The sequence below is a fragment of the Hyperolius riggenbachi genome, chromosome 3 (assembly GCF_040937935.1).
Source record: "Hyperolius riggenbachi isolate aHypRig1 chromosome 3, aHypRig1.pri, whole genome shotgun sequence".
NCBI lineage: Eukaryota > Metazoa > Chordata > Amphibia > Anura > Hyperoliidae > Hyperolius > Hyperolius riggenbachi.
In genome coordinates, this window is record NC_090648.1 from 375,024,991 (window position 1) to 375,043,371 (window position 18,381).

The 18,381-nt window shown below is 43.5% G+C and overlaps 1 protein-coding gene across 22 annotated transcripts in view; it reads right to left on the bottom strand.

Annotated features, from left to right (window-relative positions):
- The window catches only part of CACNA1C (calcium voltage-gated channel subunit alpha1 C), a 710,887-nt gene that overhangs the window by 67,771 nt on the left and 624,735 nt on the right, over positions 1-18,381 (bottom strand). For 19 of the 22 annotated variants that reach the window (XM_068277205.1, XM_068277193.1, XM_068277198.1 and 16 more), the window contains 4 exons: positions 18,152-18,181; positions 13,402-13,530; positions 7,706-7,771; positions 3,656-3,747 (listed from right to left, as the gene is read on the bottom strand). In XM_068277205.1, coding sequence (XP_068133306.1) covers positions 3,656-3,747; positions 7,706-7,771; positions 13,402-13,530; positions 18,152-18,181 — 317 coding nt within the window. The remainder of the gene's footprint in view (positions 1-3,655; positions 3,748-7,705; positions 7,772-13,401; positions 13,531-18,151; positions 18,182-18,381) is intronic. The other 3 variants (XM_068277194.1, XM_068277210.1, XM_068277211.1) reach the window with 1 other exon arrangement.

Below are 18,381 nucleotides of genomic sequence, written 5' to 3' on the forward strand. Positions count from 1 at the left end.
AGGCCAGTTTTTGCTTAAAGGGGAACTTAAGTAAGCGGTATACGGAGGCTGCCATATTTATTTCCTTTTAATCCATACCAGTTGCCTGTCAGACCTGCTGATCCTCTGCCTCTAATACTATTAGCCATAGCCACTGAACAAGCATGCAGCAGATCAGGTGTTTCAGATTTTAAAGTCAGATCTGGTCATATTCAGATACTACTGCAGATAAATAGACTAGCAGGGCTGCCAGGCAACTGGTATTGATTAAAAGGAAATAAATATGGCTGCCTCCGTATACCTCTTACTTCAGTTCCCCTTTAACAGGCCACTGCAGCTTTAAGACCAAGCTGCAGGGCCGCACAACTCAGCACACTATTGATCCCCCCCTTTTCTCCCCACCAACAGAGCTCTCTGTTGGTGGGGTCTGATCGCCCCTCAGATGTTTATTTTTTTTAATATAAATATTTATCTGTGTTTTTTTAATTTATTTTTTGCTATTTATTAATGCTGATCGCAGCGCTGTACATGTAATTAGGCGGTGGTTTCGCCGTCTAATAGTCTCCCGGGCGGTAATCGCCGCTCGGAGACTGCAGGCGGGGCAGAGCTCCACCCCCAAGCAGGAGATGTGCGCGCAGCCTGCACACGATCTCCTGCATTAGCTGGCCCCACGACTTGACACCATTTGGCGTTAGGCGGTCCTGGAGCTGCCGCGGCAGCCATGCACATTGGCATGGGGCGGTCGTTAGGAAGTTAAAGAGGATTTTACAAGAAAAACCTGAATTTTGAGAGACTTCAGTCTCTCTTTAAGCCCCATACAACTTTTGTTGTGAAACGAGTTGAAACAACTAATAAAAAGTAATTTTCTGTTGTTCAAACAGCTGATAAGACTGATAAGACCTCAATCCAACTGTTGAATTGACTTCTTATCAGCTGTTTGAACAATAGCAAAATACTTTTTTTAGATGTTTCAACTTGTTTCACAACAAAAGCTGTTTGACAATTGTGCTGCATAAAAGACCGCTGTTGAGCATGTGAATGGGGCTTAACAGACAAGTTTGGAAGATAGTTGGACAGATAGTTGGTAGGTGTGTATGAAGCTTTAAGCTGGCCATACACTGGCCCGATTTGCCGCCGTTTCGACAGCAGATTCGATCACTGGGATCAAATCTGCTGCCAATCGTTCACGCTACACGCCGAATTTCGATCCATTCCGTCCGATCCCGTCGATCGCGCCGTGCGGAAAATAACCGTCGATCGCCCGCGGGTAAAGAGCGCATCGCTAGCGGCGTTCGAGTGCCCGATGACTGTCGCAATAGAGCCGCATACATTACCTGCTCCGCCGGCGCGACTCCCGGATCTCTGCTCTTCTTCACCGTCTCCGCTCTGGTCTGGTCTCCGGCATGCTTCCCTTCTTCCTGTCCCGGCAGGAAGTTTAAACAGTAGAGGGCGCTCTACTGTTTAAACTTTCCCCAGACAGGAAGAAGGGAAGCATGCCGGAGACCAGAGCAGACCAGAGCGGAGAAGAAGAGCGGAGACCCGGGACTCGCGCCGGCGGAGCAGGTAATGTATGCGGGATGGGGGGAAGCGGCGGCAGCACCACCACCACCACAGATTGTGAACGGTTTCATGCTGAAATCGGTTCACAATCTGTTTGCAGTAAAGGTAGCCATACAATCCCTCTCTGATCAGATTCGATCAGATAGGGATCTGTCTGTTGGTCGAATCTGATGGCAAATCGACCAGTGTATGGCTACCTTTAGAGCTTCTTTTTGTTTCTTTTAAGGCTCATTTACCTCAGGAAGTGACTTCAGGCCATAAAACGCGTTGTTTTTGTTGTTATTAATAGAACTGTCTAAAGTTTGAACATTTTCATCATTGAAGGTAAGCTTAAAGTTACTTACCTGTTAAAGTGTACCTGAGATGGTCTTATACAGCTTGATTCACTAACAGCGATAGTTAACTACTGTTACGTGCGCTAGTGAATCAGAGTGCCTAAATCAGGGCTCCCTGCATGCTATGCGCACTAGTAGTAGCATAGTGTGCGTAATCAGGCTCAGTCAGGGGAGCGGGCACTCAGCGCACGCTATGCTGCTGTATTGCAGCATAGCAAATGCTAGTAACTTAATGTCCGCTCCTCCTGCCCTAAACCCCTTCGGGTCCAGTCATATTAAAGGACCTGATCCCCACACTCTGACTGGTTCAATAGGTTGCCTTTCATTAGCTAGCTCGTGCTGTTATGCTGCACTATTGTTAGTAAATCAAGCCCAATGTGTGTATTTACACTTACCTGGAGCTTCCTCCAGCCCCGTGAGTTGCATGGGCTCCCTCGCTGCCTTCTCTAGCCATTCTGTTCATGTGCTATGGCCCCTGGTAATCTGGCCAGTATCACGCTCTTGCCCAAGAATGCAACGGATGGTGTGCGCGTGGCCATCCAGATTACTGGGGGCCATAGCACAAGAATGAAGAGGCCGAGAGAACGACAAGGGAGCCCATGCACCTCATGGGGCTGAGGGTAGCCACAGGTAAGTATAAGACCATCTCAGGTGTCCTTTAAGCAGATTTTATTTTTTATACTTTTATTGGGTGCCTCCAGTCACTAGCTACATGTGATTCCACCCTGTTTGTGTGTGTGTTTGGGGGGTGGGAGCGGTACTTGAAAGGCCTAGTGGGGAAGGTATTTCCTCACATGCAATTGTACTGCTTGCAGGTTGGGCAACCAGAAGAGTGTGAGTACCCATTTCTTAGATTACTAAAGGGGCCCATACACCTAACGATTTTCCCGCCGATATATTGCCAATTCGATCACAGTGATCGAATTGGCTGTGAAATCGCCGCGCACACTGCTGACAGAACGATCGATTTCCGTCCGAAATCGATCGTTCCCGTAGATCCGTCCGTGCGGAAGATTTTTCTCGATTGCCGGCGGGTTGGGAGCGCATCGATAGCGGCGTTCGAATGCCTGACAACCGACGCAATACAGCGGTTATACACTACCTGTTCCGGCCGGCGCGAGTCCCCTGGTCTCTGCTGTCTTCTCCGCTCTGGTCTGGTCTCCGGCATGCTTCCCTTCTTCCTGCCCGGCAGGAAGATTAAACAGTAGAGGGCGCTCTACTGTTTAAACTTCCTCCCGGGCAGGAAGAAGTGAAGCATGCCGGAGACCAGACCAGAGCGGAGAAGAAGACAGCAGAGACCAGGGGAGTCGCACCAGCGGAGCAGGTAATGTATGCGGGGGGAGGGGGGTAGCGGCGGCAGCACCACCACCACCACAGATTGTGAACGGTTTCAGGCTAAAATCGGTTCACAATCTGTTTGCAGTAAGGCAGCCATACGTTCCCTCTGAGATTCGATCAGAGAGGGATCTATCTGTTGGTCGAATCTGATGGCAAATCGACCAGTGTATGGCCACCTTTACACTAACTTGAAACCGAAATACTACACCAGCTTGGGCTCCCATTTTCCCTGTGTTGTACTTTTTTGTTGCCACATATTACTTATACTGATATTGTTGACTGAACAGAAAAAAATGTCTGAAAACGTATTTTCACAGTGTCAAAATAGCACAAAACATATCTGCATATTTGCTATCTCAATTATGGAAAATATGCCTCTAAAAGTGTAAACATGTCACAAAAAAAAACATCCACTAGTGAGTTGTCTCTGGCACTTCACACACCTGAACAGCAGCAGGACAGCCTGTGGAAAGGTTTGAAAATTGTTGTTTCTGTTAATATCTGTTGTGTCGTTCAGAGCTATTTTGCCAAAGACCTGCAGAGACAAGACATGAGATCTAAGGAGTCAAGCTACGAGGTTCTTATTCACAAATCAATATTGCTAGGTCAAAATTATGTCAGCCCACATATGGTCAATCATCTAAGCCCACATAATGTCAGTGATGTCAGCCCACACATGGTCAGTGATGTCAGCTCATAAACGGTCAGTGATGTCAGCCCACACATGGTCAGTGATGTCAGCCCACACATGGTCAGTGATGTCAGCCCACACATGGTCAGTGATGTCAGCCCACACAGGGTCAGTGATGTCAGCCCACATAGGGTCAGTGATGTCAGCTCATACACGGTCAGTAATGTCAGCCCTCACATGGTCAGTGATGTCAGCTCATATACGGTCAGTAATGGCAGCCCACATATGCCCACATATGGTCAGTGATGTCAGCCCACACATGGTCAGTGATGTCAGCCCACATACGGTCAGTGATGTCAGCCCACATACCATCAGTGATATCAGCCCATATACGGTCAGTGATGTCAGCCCCCATAGGGTCAGTGATGTCAGCCCACACAGGGTCAGTGATGTCAGCCCACATATGGTCAGTACTGTCAGCTCACATAGGGTCAGTGATGTCAGCTCACATAGGGTCAGTGATGTCAGCTCACATAGGGTCAGTGATGTCAGCCCACATAGAGTCAGTAATGTCAGCCCACATATGGTCAATGGTGTATATCGCGTATAAGTCAAATTCAATATTTGACCCTCTTAACTTGAATTTTTTTATTGACTCAAGTATAAGTCTACCTAGCAAAGTTATTGGATGCACATTGGTGACCAGGAGGAATTAATAGCTGTATTTGAGGACTAAGAGGGGTTAATGACTACAGGTCCCTAAGTGCAACAGGCATCCGCTCCCTCTCCTTAGTAAGCACTGCATTCCAGTATCTTTTCCCCTGCCCTTTCCTTCTTAATTATCGTGAGAAAAAGAGAACACCAAGAGCTCAATATAGTGTAGTATGTACTGGTAATGTATAATTGGAAGAGTAATAATATTAATTTAATACTCACAAACCAGGGTTACCAATTAGGCAACCACTGTCAAAGCAGGTGGGGAGATTGTCCTGACCCCACTAAGGATTAAAAAGTCGCTCTCTGTAGTAGAAGAAGGAAGGGTACAAGCCTCCACCAAGGGTGGACTTGATGTAGATAATAGGATAACAAAGGCGCCAACAGGATAAAAAACACTAAAAGAACTTAAAAACCCATCTTGGTAATAGAGGAGGTAGTGGTGGACTTACCTTCTCCAAGCAGAACATACGACTGTGGATTTTCAGTGAAAACAGTTGTATTGGATAATCAAAATAAAGTGCAACGCGTTTCGCGGGTACAAACCCGCCACATCAGGCAATAACAGATAGGATTAAACAGCATCTGCCAATATCATCAACTCTGAGCGCCTTTGTGGCTGTTTACTCCTATCAGTTATTGCCTGATGAGTCGGGTTTGTACCCCGCGAAACGCATTGCACTTTATTTGGAGTATCCAATAAAACTGTTTTGACTGAAAAATCCACAGTCGTATGTTCTGTTTGGAGGAGATAAGTCCACCACTACCTCCTCTATTAGCAAGATGGGTTTTTAAGTTCTTTTAGTGTTTTTTATAATGTTGGTGCCTGTTATCCTATTATCTTCTTAATTATCGTGGCCAGGACTTTCTGACGTGTGTTTTCTTGCCATTTCCTTTATCGAGAACGTGTCACTTAGCACTGTATAAATAGTTCAAATAGGAATAACTTATGAGTCAGAAATTTAGGTCCAACTCGAGTAAAAGTCGACCCCTATACTTTTATTTAGTGAGTCAGACCTGAATTTCTAGACTTATAGTCGAGCATATATGGTATATATTTAGTCGGTGACCTCAACCAACATATAGTTGGTGATGTCATAGACGGACTGCAATGGGCTGTTTGTGATTGGCTTGATGTGAACCCAGCCTATAGGCCTACACCCACGCTGGTCTGAAATTGGGTGTGGTGGATAGTAACGACCATGATGGCCAAGAATCAAGCGATCAGACGAGCATGAGTATGGCATCTCAATGACGATCTGGCATGTTGGTTCTTTAGCTACATTCAAAATCCCATCGCATTGTTTACGCCGCTCCCCTGCCCACTGGAAGCCGCTCTGTCGCATGCTGCTTTTCGTCCCTCTGTCCCTTTATATAGCAACATACAAGTCCTCTGCCAGAGACTGATCCTGGTATCTGAAGCCTTTGAAGACAGAGCGCAGCAACATATCTCCACACTGTTCACACTAACAATGCGATGGGATTTCGAATGTAGCTAAAGAACCAACATGCCAGATCGTCAATGAGATGCCATACTCATGCTCGCAAAAGTTGAGGATGCAAGGACTGGGGAAGAGTCTGTGTTCATGGATAGGGAACTGGCTAATGGACAGAAAACAAAGAGTTGTGGTCAATGGATCGTACTCAAAAAGGGAGACTGTTAGCAGTGGGGTCCCACAGGGGTCTGTTCTGGGTCCAGTGCTCTTCAATTTATTTATTCATGACCTAGTAGATGCAGTAGTGAGCAATGTTGCTATTTTTGCAGATGATACAAAATTGTGCAGAATCATCAACTCTCAGGAAGATAGTGTCATATTGCAACAGGATCTGGATAGGATTGCTATATGGACACATACATGGCAGATGAAATTCAATGTTGACAAATGTAAAGTCATGCATTTTGGACGTACTAATGGTCTAGCACCATACAAAATAAATGGGATACAGTTGGGGACATCAAACTTGGAGAAGGACTTAGGAGTACTCATTGACAACAAGTTAAATAATCGTACTCAATGCCAAGCAGCTGCAGCTAAAGCTAACAAAATTTTGGGATGCATTAAAAGGGAAATAAAAACTCGAGATGCTAGCATAATATTGCCCCTGTTAAACTCTCTAGTAAGGCCACATCTGGAATATGGAATTCAGTTCTGGGCACCACAAAAAAGATATTGCAGTTTTAGAGCAGGTGCAGAGACGAGCAACAAAATTGATATGTGGGATGGAAGGTCTCACTTATCAAGAAAGGTTAGATAAACTGGGTTTATTTAGTCTAGAGAAAAGACGCCTTAGAGGGGATCTAATTAACATGTATAAATACATCAGAGGGCAATATAATAGCTTGGCGGATGAGCTTTTTGTCCCTAGGCCTTCTCAAAGGACTAGAGGACATGATCTGCGCATGGAGGAAAAACGTTTTAGCCATTTATTTAGGAAAGGGTTCTTTACAGTAAGAGTGATTAAGATGTGGAATGCATTGCCACAGGAAGTCGTTATGGCAAACTCTATACCTGCATTTAAAGGGGGCTTAGATGCTTTCCTTGCGTTGAAAGACATCCATGGCTACAATTACTAGGTAATGCCTAATGATGTTGATCCAGGGATTTTATCTGATTGCCATCTGGAGTCGGGAAGGAATTTTTCCCTTTAGGGGCTAATTGGACCATGCCTTGTAAGGGTTTTTTCGCCTTCCTCTGGATCAACAGGGATATGTGAGGGAGCAGGCTGGTGTTGTACTTTATACTGGTTGAACTCGATTTCAACCAAAATAACTATGTAACTATGTAAGAGCTTTTCTGAGCGTTTGTGATTTTACAAACTCTTGCTAATGTTATTCTATGAGAGTGTTCACACTAGAGCGGTGTGATTTTGTAAAAATCCCCCATAGCATTGCATTTATCCCCCATAGCATTGCATTAACAAGAACTTTTAAAATCTCTAGCATTTAAAAAGCTCTTGTAGTGTGAACGGCCCCTAAGAGGTGGAGGGCAGTGTGGAGGGAAGCGTGATTCTGATGTCATTCCAGAACTTTAAATGTCAGGTTCTAGTTCCAAAAATGTTTTATTGCACAGATATGCATAAGAAGATACAGTCAACAATAATGCAAAATGAGGTTCTAGTTTCTGCAGTTAACATTATACAATTTTACCTGCATTCCAATAACAGCATAGATGAAAAACAGCATTACAATCAGGAGAGCCACATAGGGAAGTGCCTGCAGACAATCAGACAAATACATCATTAGTGAAGATTTAAGGCTCAGATTACAGACATTATGCACTTCCTGCAGGAAAGACAGGCTCATCTGACTTGGATTGAAAGAAAAGGACAACATTACGCCACACATATAAAGTATAGAGAAGGTCAACAAGCAGTGGCGTAGCTAAGGAGCTATGGGCCCCAGTGCAAGTTTTACACGGGGCCCCCCAAGCACCCTATACATAACAATTGATACGGTGCACCAAAACCTGCCAAGGACAACAACGTCAGAGGTGCAAGTAGGAGATGGGAAACAGTTTGTTGAGGATTACTACTATTTAAAGCATCTATAGAAGTGATTATTACCAACACAGGGCCGATAGAGAGCTAATATTGTGCTTGAGGGAGGGCCCCTCTGACCCAAGGGCCCCGATGCGGTCGCTACCTCTGCAACCCCTATTGCTACGTCACTGTCAAAGAGATGCTATTGCACATTCAATGCATATTATATACAGCTTGGAATTGGAATGATTCTGACAAGTTGTATACAATTTGCACTAAATCTGTATTCAAGCTCCAATTATTAGCATCTTACTCATCATGTCTAATAAAGAAGTCATGATCTGAAACAAAAGACCTCCTCATCTTCACTTTTGAACTCAAGATTGTAATCTGAATATGCGCCCATTACTAAAAGTGGGACCAGGTTTTGTTTGCTGGTAGTTGGGCCATGAATGCGGGGAAATGCATTACCCAATATTCACCAAACTGGCAAAAAGATGTTAGCTCTTCACTGACGACCATTATTTGAAAAGCAGCGAAAGCCCACTGACTTTCACTGCTGCCACCTACAGCTAATTCTTCCTTGCAGACAGTTAACTGAAAAGTGCCAATGATAAAGTGACCCTAACCCTATTTAAAATCTAACCTTACCCCTAAGCCTGCCGCTAAACCTAACCTAAATGCTAGCCATATACCTAACTATTCTTATCCATAACCTCATCACCCTATCCCTAAATCCTTTACTGTGATACTTCCTAAAGCTAAACTTACACTTTTGTTAATTGTTTTTAACCTTTTGCCTAACCCTAGCTGTGTATTTAACCCTGTATCCAAATGTAACCAACATAACATCACCACCTCACAACTAAATCTAATCTTACTCTATCCTTTAGGTTGTTTTTACCTAATTCTATCCCTAACCTAACTTTACCACTTAAACTGTTCATTAACCTAGCTAAACCCTTATTCCTGCTGTAATATACCTAACCTCACCACACTCTATGTCTTAATGAAACCTTTCCCAATATATTTTATTTATATTTGTATCCATAATAGTGTCACTACACTAAACCATAACCCATCCTAACTATTAACTATATCTATAATTACAGTGGTGTGAAAAACTATTTGCCCCCTTCCTGATTTCTTCTTCTTTTGCATGTTTGTCACACTTAAATGTTTCTGCTCATCAAAAACCGTTAACTATTAGTTAAAGATAACGTAATTGAACACAAAATGCAGTTTTAAATGATGGTTTTTATTATTTAGTGAGAAAAAAAACTCCAAATCTACATGGCCCTGTGTGAAAAAGTGATTGCCCCCCTTGTTAAAAAATAACTTAACTGTGGTTTATCACACCTGAGTTCAATTTCTGTAGTCACCCCCAGGCCTGATTACTGCCACACCTGTTTCAATCAAGAAATCACTTAAATAGGCGCTTTCTGACACAGAGAAGTAGACCAAAAGCACCTCAAAAGCTAGACATCATGCCAAGATCCAAAGAAATTCAGGAACAAATGAGAACAAAAAGTAATTGAGATCTATCAGTCTGGTAAAGGTTATAAAGCCATTTCTAAAGCTTTGGGACTCCAGCGAACCACAGTGAGAGCCATTATCCACAAATGGCAAAAACATGGAACAGTGATGAACCTTCCCAGGAGTGGCCGGCCGACCAAAATTACCCCAAGAGCGCAGAGAAAACTCATCCGAGAGGCCACAAAAGACCCCAGGACAACATCTCAGGCCTCACTTTCCTCAATTAAGGTCAGTGTTCACGACTCCACCATAAGAAAGAGACTGGGCAAAAACGGCCTGCATGGCAGATATCCAAGGCGCAAACCACTTTTAAGCAAAAAGAACATTAAGGCTCGTCTTAATTTTGCTAAAAGACATCTCAATGATTGCCAAGACTTTTGGGAAAATACCTTGTGGACCGACGAGACAAAAGTTGAACTTTTTGGAAGGTGCGTGTCCTGTTAAATCTGGCGTAGAAGTAACACAGCATATCAGCAAAAGAACATCATACCAACAGTAAAATATGGTGGTGGTAGTGTGATGGTCTGGGGTTGTTTTGCTGCTTCAGGACCTGGAAGGCTTGCTGTGATAGATTGAACCATGAATTCTACTGTCTACCAAAAAATCCTGAAGGAGAATGTCCGGCCATCTGTTCGTCAACTCAAGCTGAAGCGATCTTGGGTGCTGCAGCAGGACAATGACCCAAAACACACCAGCAAATCCACCTCTGAATGGCTGAAGAAAAACAAAATGAAGACTTTGGAGTGGCCTAGTCAAAGTCCTGACCTGAATCTTATTGAGATGTTGTGGCATGGTCTTAAAAAAGCGGTTCATGCTAGAAAACCCTCAAATAAAGCTGAATTACAACAATTCTGCAAAGATGAGTGGGCCAAAATTCCTCCAGAGCGCTGTAAAAGACTTGTTGCAAGTTATCGCAAATGCTTGATTGCAGTTATTGCTGCTAAGGGTGGCCCAACCAGTTATTAGGTTCAGGGGGCAATTTCTTTTTCACACAGGGCCATGTAGGTTTTGAGTTTTTTTTCTCACTAAATAATAAAAACCATCATTTAAAACTACATTTTGTGTTCAATTATGTTATCTTTGACTAATAGTTAACGGTTTTTGATGAGCAGAAACATTTAAGTGTGACAAACATGCAAAAGAATAAGAAATCAGGAAGGGGGCAAATAGTTTTTCACACCACTGTATAAACCCCCTCATACTATCGCTAAATCTAATGTTAACCTATAAGGTTATTCCGCACCTTTTACCTAAATCCAACTTTAACCCTAACCTTGCAGCTAACCCTATCCTGATATGTAACCTTATTCAAAAATGTAATTGTCCCCATCCTTACACTTACCCCAACCCAATCCCTAACCTTACTACTACTAATCTCACCTACTGTATATACTTATCCATACATGTAACCTTACACCCTTACTAAATCACTAACACTATTCAGAAATCTAACGTTAGTTACCCCTAACCTCACAGCCAATTCCTGTAGCCTTACCCATAACCCAAAACCTTACTTATCCTTAACTACATCCCTAAAGGGACATAAGCAAATTAATCTTTGCTGCTGTTAATTGTGGATGATTATTTCTGTTGACACTGCTGGAACTCAGTGACAATCCCACTGGGCTCAGCCAAGGTGCATCAAAGAAGACAAGCAGGAGTATTTTTTGAGCCATAACAAATATATATATATACAATAAAATAGAAAGTGGCCAACTGCTGATCAAAAGACCAAGCAAACAGAATAATGCCAAGATCTTCTTATTGATGATATGCCTCTTTCTATCATCCACAAATTACGGACAATAATGGTGCCACTACTGGTTTAGAGACACCAGATGTGGATGATGCATAGTTTCATGTCAGAGTCCACACCTGTGCAACCAAATACTGAAAGTCTGTCAGGCTGTATTGGAAAGGCTTTAGGCTAGGTTCACACTATTCTGTATAAGCGACATGTACAGTCACAGCGTATCCAATGTACGATTATAATATATTTACTGTGACCCTTGATATACTTTTTTTGTATCCTTTGGTGTCTGTTGTAGTGTGCCGGCAAGTTAGATATGATTTTTGGTAGGGTTTGGAGGTAGATTTTTTGGGGAAATGTTGTCATGTTTGATATCAGGTGATATCACTACTGAGAAGGGATGTAGCCTGTTTCTATAAATTTGAATTGTATCCTGTAATATCCGAGGCAGCTGCGGCGAACAGCACTGCCGCCGCAGCTGCCTCCATGCGGCCATCCGTCCGTTCGGCGTGCAGGACGCCGAGGACAGAACGTTCCCCCGTGCAGGGGGCTGCCATAGTGCGCGGGCGCGCGCATAGACGGGAGCTTTATGCGGGGAGGAAGCCCGTCAGCTGACCTGCTGGTCGGCTGACGTCAGGGGAGACCCACGGCGCCCAGGATTGGCTGATGAGAGGGGGGCGTGCCAGTGAGGTCTCCTCTGCTTCATAAGCCTCCGGGCTGCATTGCTACTTTGTCTGTTGTCGTGAATACTTGCGTGCCTGACCATTCTACTCACCAGTGGGCCCTCGCCACTGGTGAGGTACTAGTTACACCAGCCCCTCTGGTGGAACCGTTCTGTTAAAGCTGTAGTACAGCCCCAATTACCTGATCTCTTAGGGTCTCTGTCACTGTAGTATTATTGTATCTCCTAGGCTACTGTTCAGTCTGGGTCACCCATCCCACGGGTGTTCTCGTGCCTGCAGTACTATCTGAATCACCCGCTCCCCGGGAGATTCAGCCTCTTCGTTATTGTACTCTCCAGCCTGCTGGAACTTGTACGCTAGTGCACGCTTAGTGTACTGATAGTACCTCACCAGCCCCTCTGGTGAGGTCTGGTCAAACTATTAAAGTTACTGTTGCACCCAAACACTTACACTTTGCTAGGTGTCCAGAGGTTAGTCATACTTGTATTATTGGTGATTCTGCAGATCACTAATAATCAGGTATACGTCTGTATTATTGGTGATACTGCAAATCGTCAATAATCAGATACTCTCTGTGTGCTGACACCAACCATTACATATCCATCATCATACTTAGCATATATAGAGTTTAGACAAGTCATGGTAGATGGGATTTTGCATTCAGATACCACAATGAAGAAAATGGATATGTTGAAAAGGGAGCCTATAGATATCATAGAATTGGCATGTCTGTTTATCTGCTTGTCTCCGTTCTAGACACCGGTACATCTATTAAACATCTGGTATAGTATACTTACTGTTTGCAGTTTTTTTCTTGGCCCTTGTTGATAACAGAAATCATTAGCTACTCTCTGTCCACCTACATGCTGTAGACAAACTCCAAGAATTCCAACCAGCCAAAAGTGACTGATGGCAAGCCATGGGTCTGTGATGGGAAGTTTGCAAAGCAACAGGTGATGCCCTGTACTTTTTTTATTTGATAACCCAGTAATTTGGATTTGCATTCTGAACAGCAAAACATTACAAGACCCCTCTATGTTCCTTGATCAGGAAGTAAAGAGACCACACTTTGTGTAGGTAGACAACAACTGACTCAGTTATTTGCTGACTGAACTGTCAAACTTTTTTCTGTTCTTACCAACTGCAAAACTAAAACAATAATAATTAAAAAAAAACAATCTGGACATAAGAGGAAGGTGTTAAATCATTACTGGAAGTGGGACCTCCACTAGAAGACTTGAAAAATGACAAGAATTTGGCTTTTTTGAGTGAAAGCTTTTTTCAGTAGTGGAGGGACATTTTAACATCTGCCACTAAGGTGAGCTAAAGAATCAGTAACTGTGTCATGTCATTAGGACTGTACCTGGACGTTAGTGTGGCTTAGCACTGCATTACCTGGAAAGACTTGATGAAGGTCCAGAGCAGGGTGCGGATTCCCTCTCCTCGGCTGAGAAGCTTCACCAGACGCATGACTCGAAAGAGTCTGAAGAACGTGATGGAGATTCTGGAATTCTCCTCACCCTGCTAGAACATATAGTGGACACAGGTTATAGCGCACTCTGTGAGGTAACAGCTGGGACACCCACTTTGTGACAGAAGATGCTGCCTATATTACTGCTCTTCCTACATTACAATGCCCAAGATAAAAACTAAACATGAACTTATAACTCTATCTATATTGCCCTTCACATTACAATGGCTGTCATCTTGTTCACTAACGACACATTCTTCAGTAATGAAACACCTAAAATCACTGTACTAAGAGCCCTTGTTTTTACTGACTGATGATGTTAAGTTGTAGTGAATAAGCAAATAAGTAAGATCTTGCTTGGGTGGATTTAAAACTTTGTAGAGCTTGTAATTAAAAATTGTGGCTACCAGTAATTGCATTCACTCCAAGGTTCTAACTAGAAACAATTAAAAATGAAATGGCAGTGAATTAAAAAAGGACTCTCCAACCTTCAAGCTCAAAAAAAAAAAAATTGTCGTTATATTGCCAATGTGGCTTAAGTATTGCCAACCTACCTCCATTTGATTAAGAGATCCTAGTCCAATGCTGGCTTTCCCTCAAGTCTTCAACTATCCAGGGCTGTGCTAATCTACAGCAAACCAGAATGAACTGGGATTAGAGAGTAGTTGGCAATACTGCAGGTCTCCAACCCCATCATGGAGGGAGATCAAAAAATGTCTTAACTTTCTTTATTTTACATTGACTTAGCAGTGGTGTTTTGTTTTGCAACATTTCCAGCCATATCGGCTCAGCTCAGTTATCCTGGTGTAAATATAAGAATCCAGCAAGCATGGCCTGGATTTATTAAAAACTTCTCATTAAAAACGTCATCTTTCAGGTGACGATGATCTGCAAGCCTCACCTGCATCAAAGCAGACCTTAGCGAGAGTTTGACAAAAGGTCAGTGAATTGGTAGCCCTTTGATTGCATCACTTGCAATAATAAGAAACATTAATAATTCAAGGCCAGATATGTAGAACCTATAAGGTTCTTCAATGTTTTCAGATTGACAAAAGCTTTGCAGATCAGGCAAAGTATCTTGTAGTGTCACTGATGTGTCTGAAACCCAGCAACCTCATAGGTTGAAGACCATTAAATACCTACAAATTTCTACACTACGTGTATTAGACAAGTCTTCTGTAAAAGCTTGTACATGCTTCTTATTCTCTTTCCTATTTCTAGAAGTGTCGCTATGTATGTGGTTGCTGTTTGGACACTCAGCCCACATAATGCATTTACCAACATACAACATGGAAGCTAATATCCTGGTTAAACTTTTTAAAAGTTTAGAAAAGGGTAAAGTCTCACCTAAATTCAACATGTAACTATAAACCATCCTGCATAGTTATATAACCCTAAATCGCTTCCTCTAACCCAACACACAGCTTCTGCAAAGAAAAATAAACATCAAAAGAGAGGACAGAACCGCCAAGTTTACTGCCGAGGACATGCCAAGTTCTTAACCCTTATTGTGCTCCAGAAACCAACTGACAATGCAAGGCTATTGTGAATAATTAGTGGCCCTGTTAGCTAAGGAATACCCTCATTTGTCTCTATTTTCTAAACATCTTTTCAGAGACATGCAAGTAACTGGTCTGGGCAGCTTTTTAAATTGTTATAAAGATACGTAGTAAACCTTGTGATGGTGAGTCAGTAAAAGCTCAGCACAGGGAACTTCTGTGAGGTCAACCATCCACTTACGTTGAATGCAGTGGGGCTATGTTTGTGCATATTTCTATAGCAAATATGGGTTTCATCTATGGTATAAAAAAACAACGTTGTTTGAAGGATCACTGCAGTTTTGCATGACTCTGTGCAGAATGCAGGGCTGGACCTGTTGGTCAACAAAATTCCAGCCAGCTGAGAGACCACTCTTTTGCAGGGCTTTTAAGGATCTGACCTCAGATACATTCTTTATAGGCCCTTATTCAATTCATTTTTTTCTCTACGTTTTCCCCTAGATCATTTTTCATATTTTCTTTAAAATAACTTTTCAGCACTGCAGTTAAAAAGTAGTAAAGAAAAGGTGAAAAAGTACTGTCAAATATATTGAGTATTTTCTTGCTTGCTGGTGGCTTAAAAGTCATTTTATTGATTAAGTGTGAAAATATAACCTAGGAGAAAACTTAAGGTGGCCATTTACTCACCAATTTCTCCCCTTGATATGTGGACGATTCGATTGTTCTGATCAAATTGGTGAGAAATGGGTGCGGTATTTGGCCTGATCAATCGGCCGATCGATTTTTTAGCAAAATCTCTCAGCAGGGTGAATTAGTCCAGATGGAAAATTTAGGTCAATCCGCGTCAGATCAGTAGCAGCGTTCGATTTGACGACCAATGAAGGTACACTCACTTGTCCACCACAAAGCCCAGTTTCAGCTTCTCCCTGCCGGCTGCTCCGTCTTCTTCACTTCCGTGTCCCCGGGTGCCTGCGTGATGTAATGCAAAGGCAAAATACTAGAGGCTTTTAGTGGTCACAGTGCCCCTAGTGTCTGTCCCCTGCATTACACTACACTGGTACTTGGGGACACGGAAGTGAAGATGACAGAGCAGCCGGCAGTGAGAAGCGGAGACCAGGGGGGACCACGCAGCTCATAGGTGAGGAAAAAAATCATACCACAGTGAGATCTCTGGCAGCCCCTGCACTTGCCTCCCTGGGATCCAGCGCTGTAATTCTTCATCTGTCCTCTGGGTGGTGCAGTACTCCTATAATGAGATCGCCGTCTGTTGTCATGATGACAAATGGCAATCTCACCTGAGGGAACCAGAGTCTCAGAGGACCGTAAGAAGAATGGCTGCCAACGTCTGGATCCCAGGGAAGGTGAGTTGAAACGCCTGCTGCACTGCACTGTCTCTGCATACCTCCCAGGGGTAACCTAAAGTCAGGCTTAGGATTACTACTCCAGGCTTCTTTTTTCTACCCCAAGCATGACTCTGGGTTACCGTCAAGGAGGTTATGGCAGGGATGTCCAAATCCAGTCCTCAAGGGTCGAGGTCCTCACACATTCTTAGCACAGCTCAAATTAATTGATGGCTCTGAATCAGGAAAGGTATTGTTCATCAAGTAGAACACGTCTCCATTTATCTGTTCATCCTAAACACTGGTAAGGCTATGGCCTTCAAGGACTGGAGCTCAACAAACTGTGGTTTAAAGGACAACTGAAGTGAGAGGGATACAGAGGTTGCCATATTTATTTCTTTTGAAGGATTATCAGTTGCCTGGCTGTCCTGCTGATCCTCCGCCTCTAATACTTTTAGCCATAGACCCTAAACAAGCATGCAGCACATCAGGTGTCTCTGACATTATTGTCAGATCTGACAAGATTAGCTGCATACTTGCTTCTGGTGTGATTCAGACACTACGGCAATCAAATGGGTCAGCAGGGCGGCCAAGCAACTGGTATTGTTTAACTGCTTGCCGACCGCCTAATGCTGATCAGCGTTAAAGTCCTGGGCCGGCAGTTTGCAGGAGATTGCGTGCAAGCTGCATGCGCACCTCCTGTTGGTAGGTGGAGCGATCACCGCTCAGGGGACAGTTAGACGGCAAAGCCGCCGCCTAATTACATTGTACAGCGCTCGATCTGCAGCAGCGCTGTACTGGGGACAGCCGTGTGACACGGCTGTCCTCTCCAGGGGATCAGAGGTGATCGGCTGTCATAGGCTGAAGTCTATGACAGCTGATCACAGTGATTGGCTGGTGGGGGGAGGGAGGGCGGCCCTAGGGGGAAAATAAATAAAAAAATAGGGAAATTTATTAGTAAATAGATAAAATAAATATTTGTATTAAAAAAAAATAAATGGAGGGGGGGGGGGGGGGGGGGAAATCAGACCCCACCAACAGGAAGCTCTGTTGGTGGGGAGAAAGGGGAGGGGGATCACTTGTGTGCCGTGTTGTGTGGCCCTGCAGCTTGGCCTTAAATCTGCAATGGCCCATTTTACATAAAATGGCCTGGTCTTTAGGGGGGTTTAAGACTGCGGTCCTCAAGAGGTTAAAAGGAAATAAATATGGCAGCCTCCATATTCCTCTCACTACAGTTGTCCTTTAAGGGAAAGGAAGTTAAAGGGACCCTTAAATACTACAGCTCAGTTATTCTGACTATAATCTGCCCTATCTTTACAGTTAGAAGACAATGGTAGCCCACCTTTAGATGATGCATGGATCACTGGCTTTTTGCTCAGTTGAACAATTTGTGTGTAAGTCAAATTTGATTATTGGAAAACTAAAACTGCCATCCATCTCTACTCTTGTGCAGGAGCATTACACAATGGCAGTTGTCCTTCTGTTCCCAACAAAAACTGGCGCGGTTCTGTCCTCTTCTGGTTAATTTGGCGTTAAGGTTAAGCCAGCTTTTGCCTTATTTGGCAGACTGGCCATATTATTATTTTAGGCAAGCGAGGAATAGATTGAGTCCAAGAGAAAGCTTACAAACTACAGAAATTAATACACAATAAAACCACACAAGATCACAGTTCAAGAGACACAAGAACAACATGGCGGCCATGCAGAGACTGGACAAGGATTGGAGAGAGAGAAGAGCCCTGAGATCAGGCGGGACACAGCTGTGACACGTGTGTCAGAAGAGGAAAAATAAATAAAAGTGGGGGGACAGTGCTCTGAACGGATCTTGGTCTTACCATATTGTGGCATTGAGAGTGTTCACCTGTCTTTAAAGAAAGGCAGACAGAGGTAAGATGTAATACCGGCTTTTGCACAGGGGGGCACAGTACAGTAATATGATCAACAATGGGGAGTGGGAGGGAATAGGGTAAGACAGGGGAGGGGTTGATAGAAAAGGACAGGAACAGATTTGAGATCAGATACACTAAATTTAACTCCGTACAATCCTGTAGTTTGGATCTAAGTA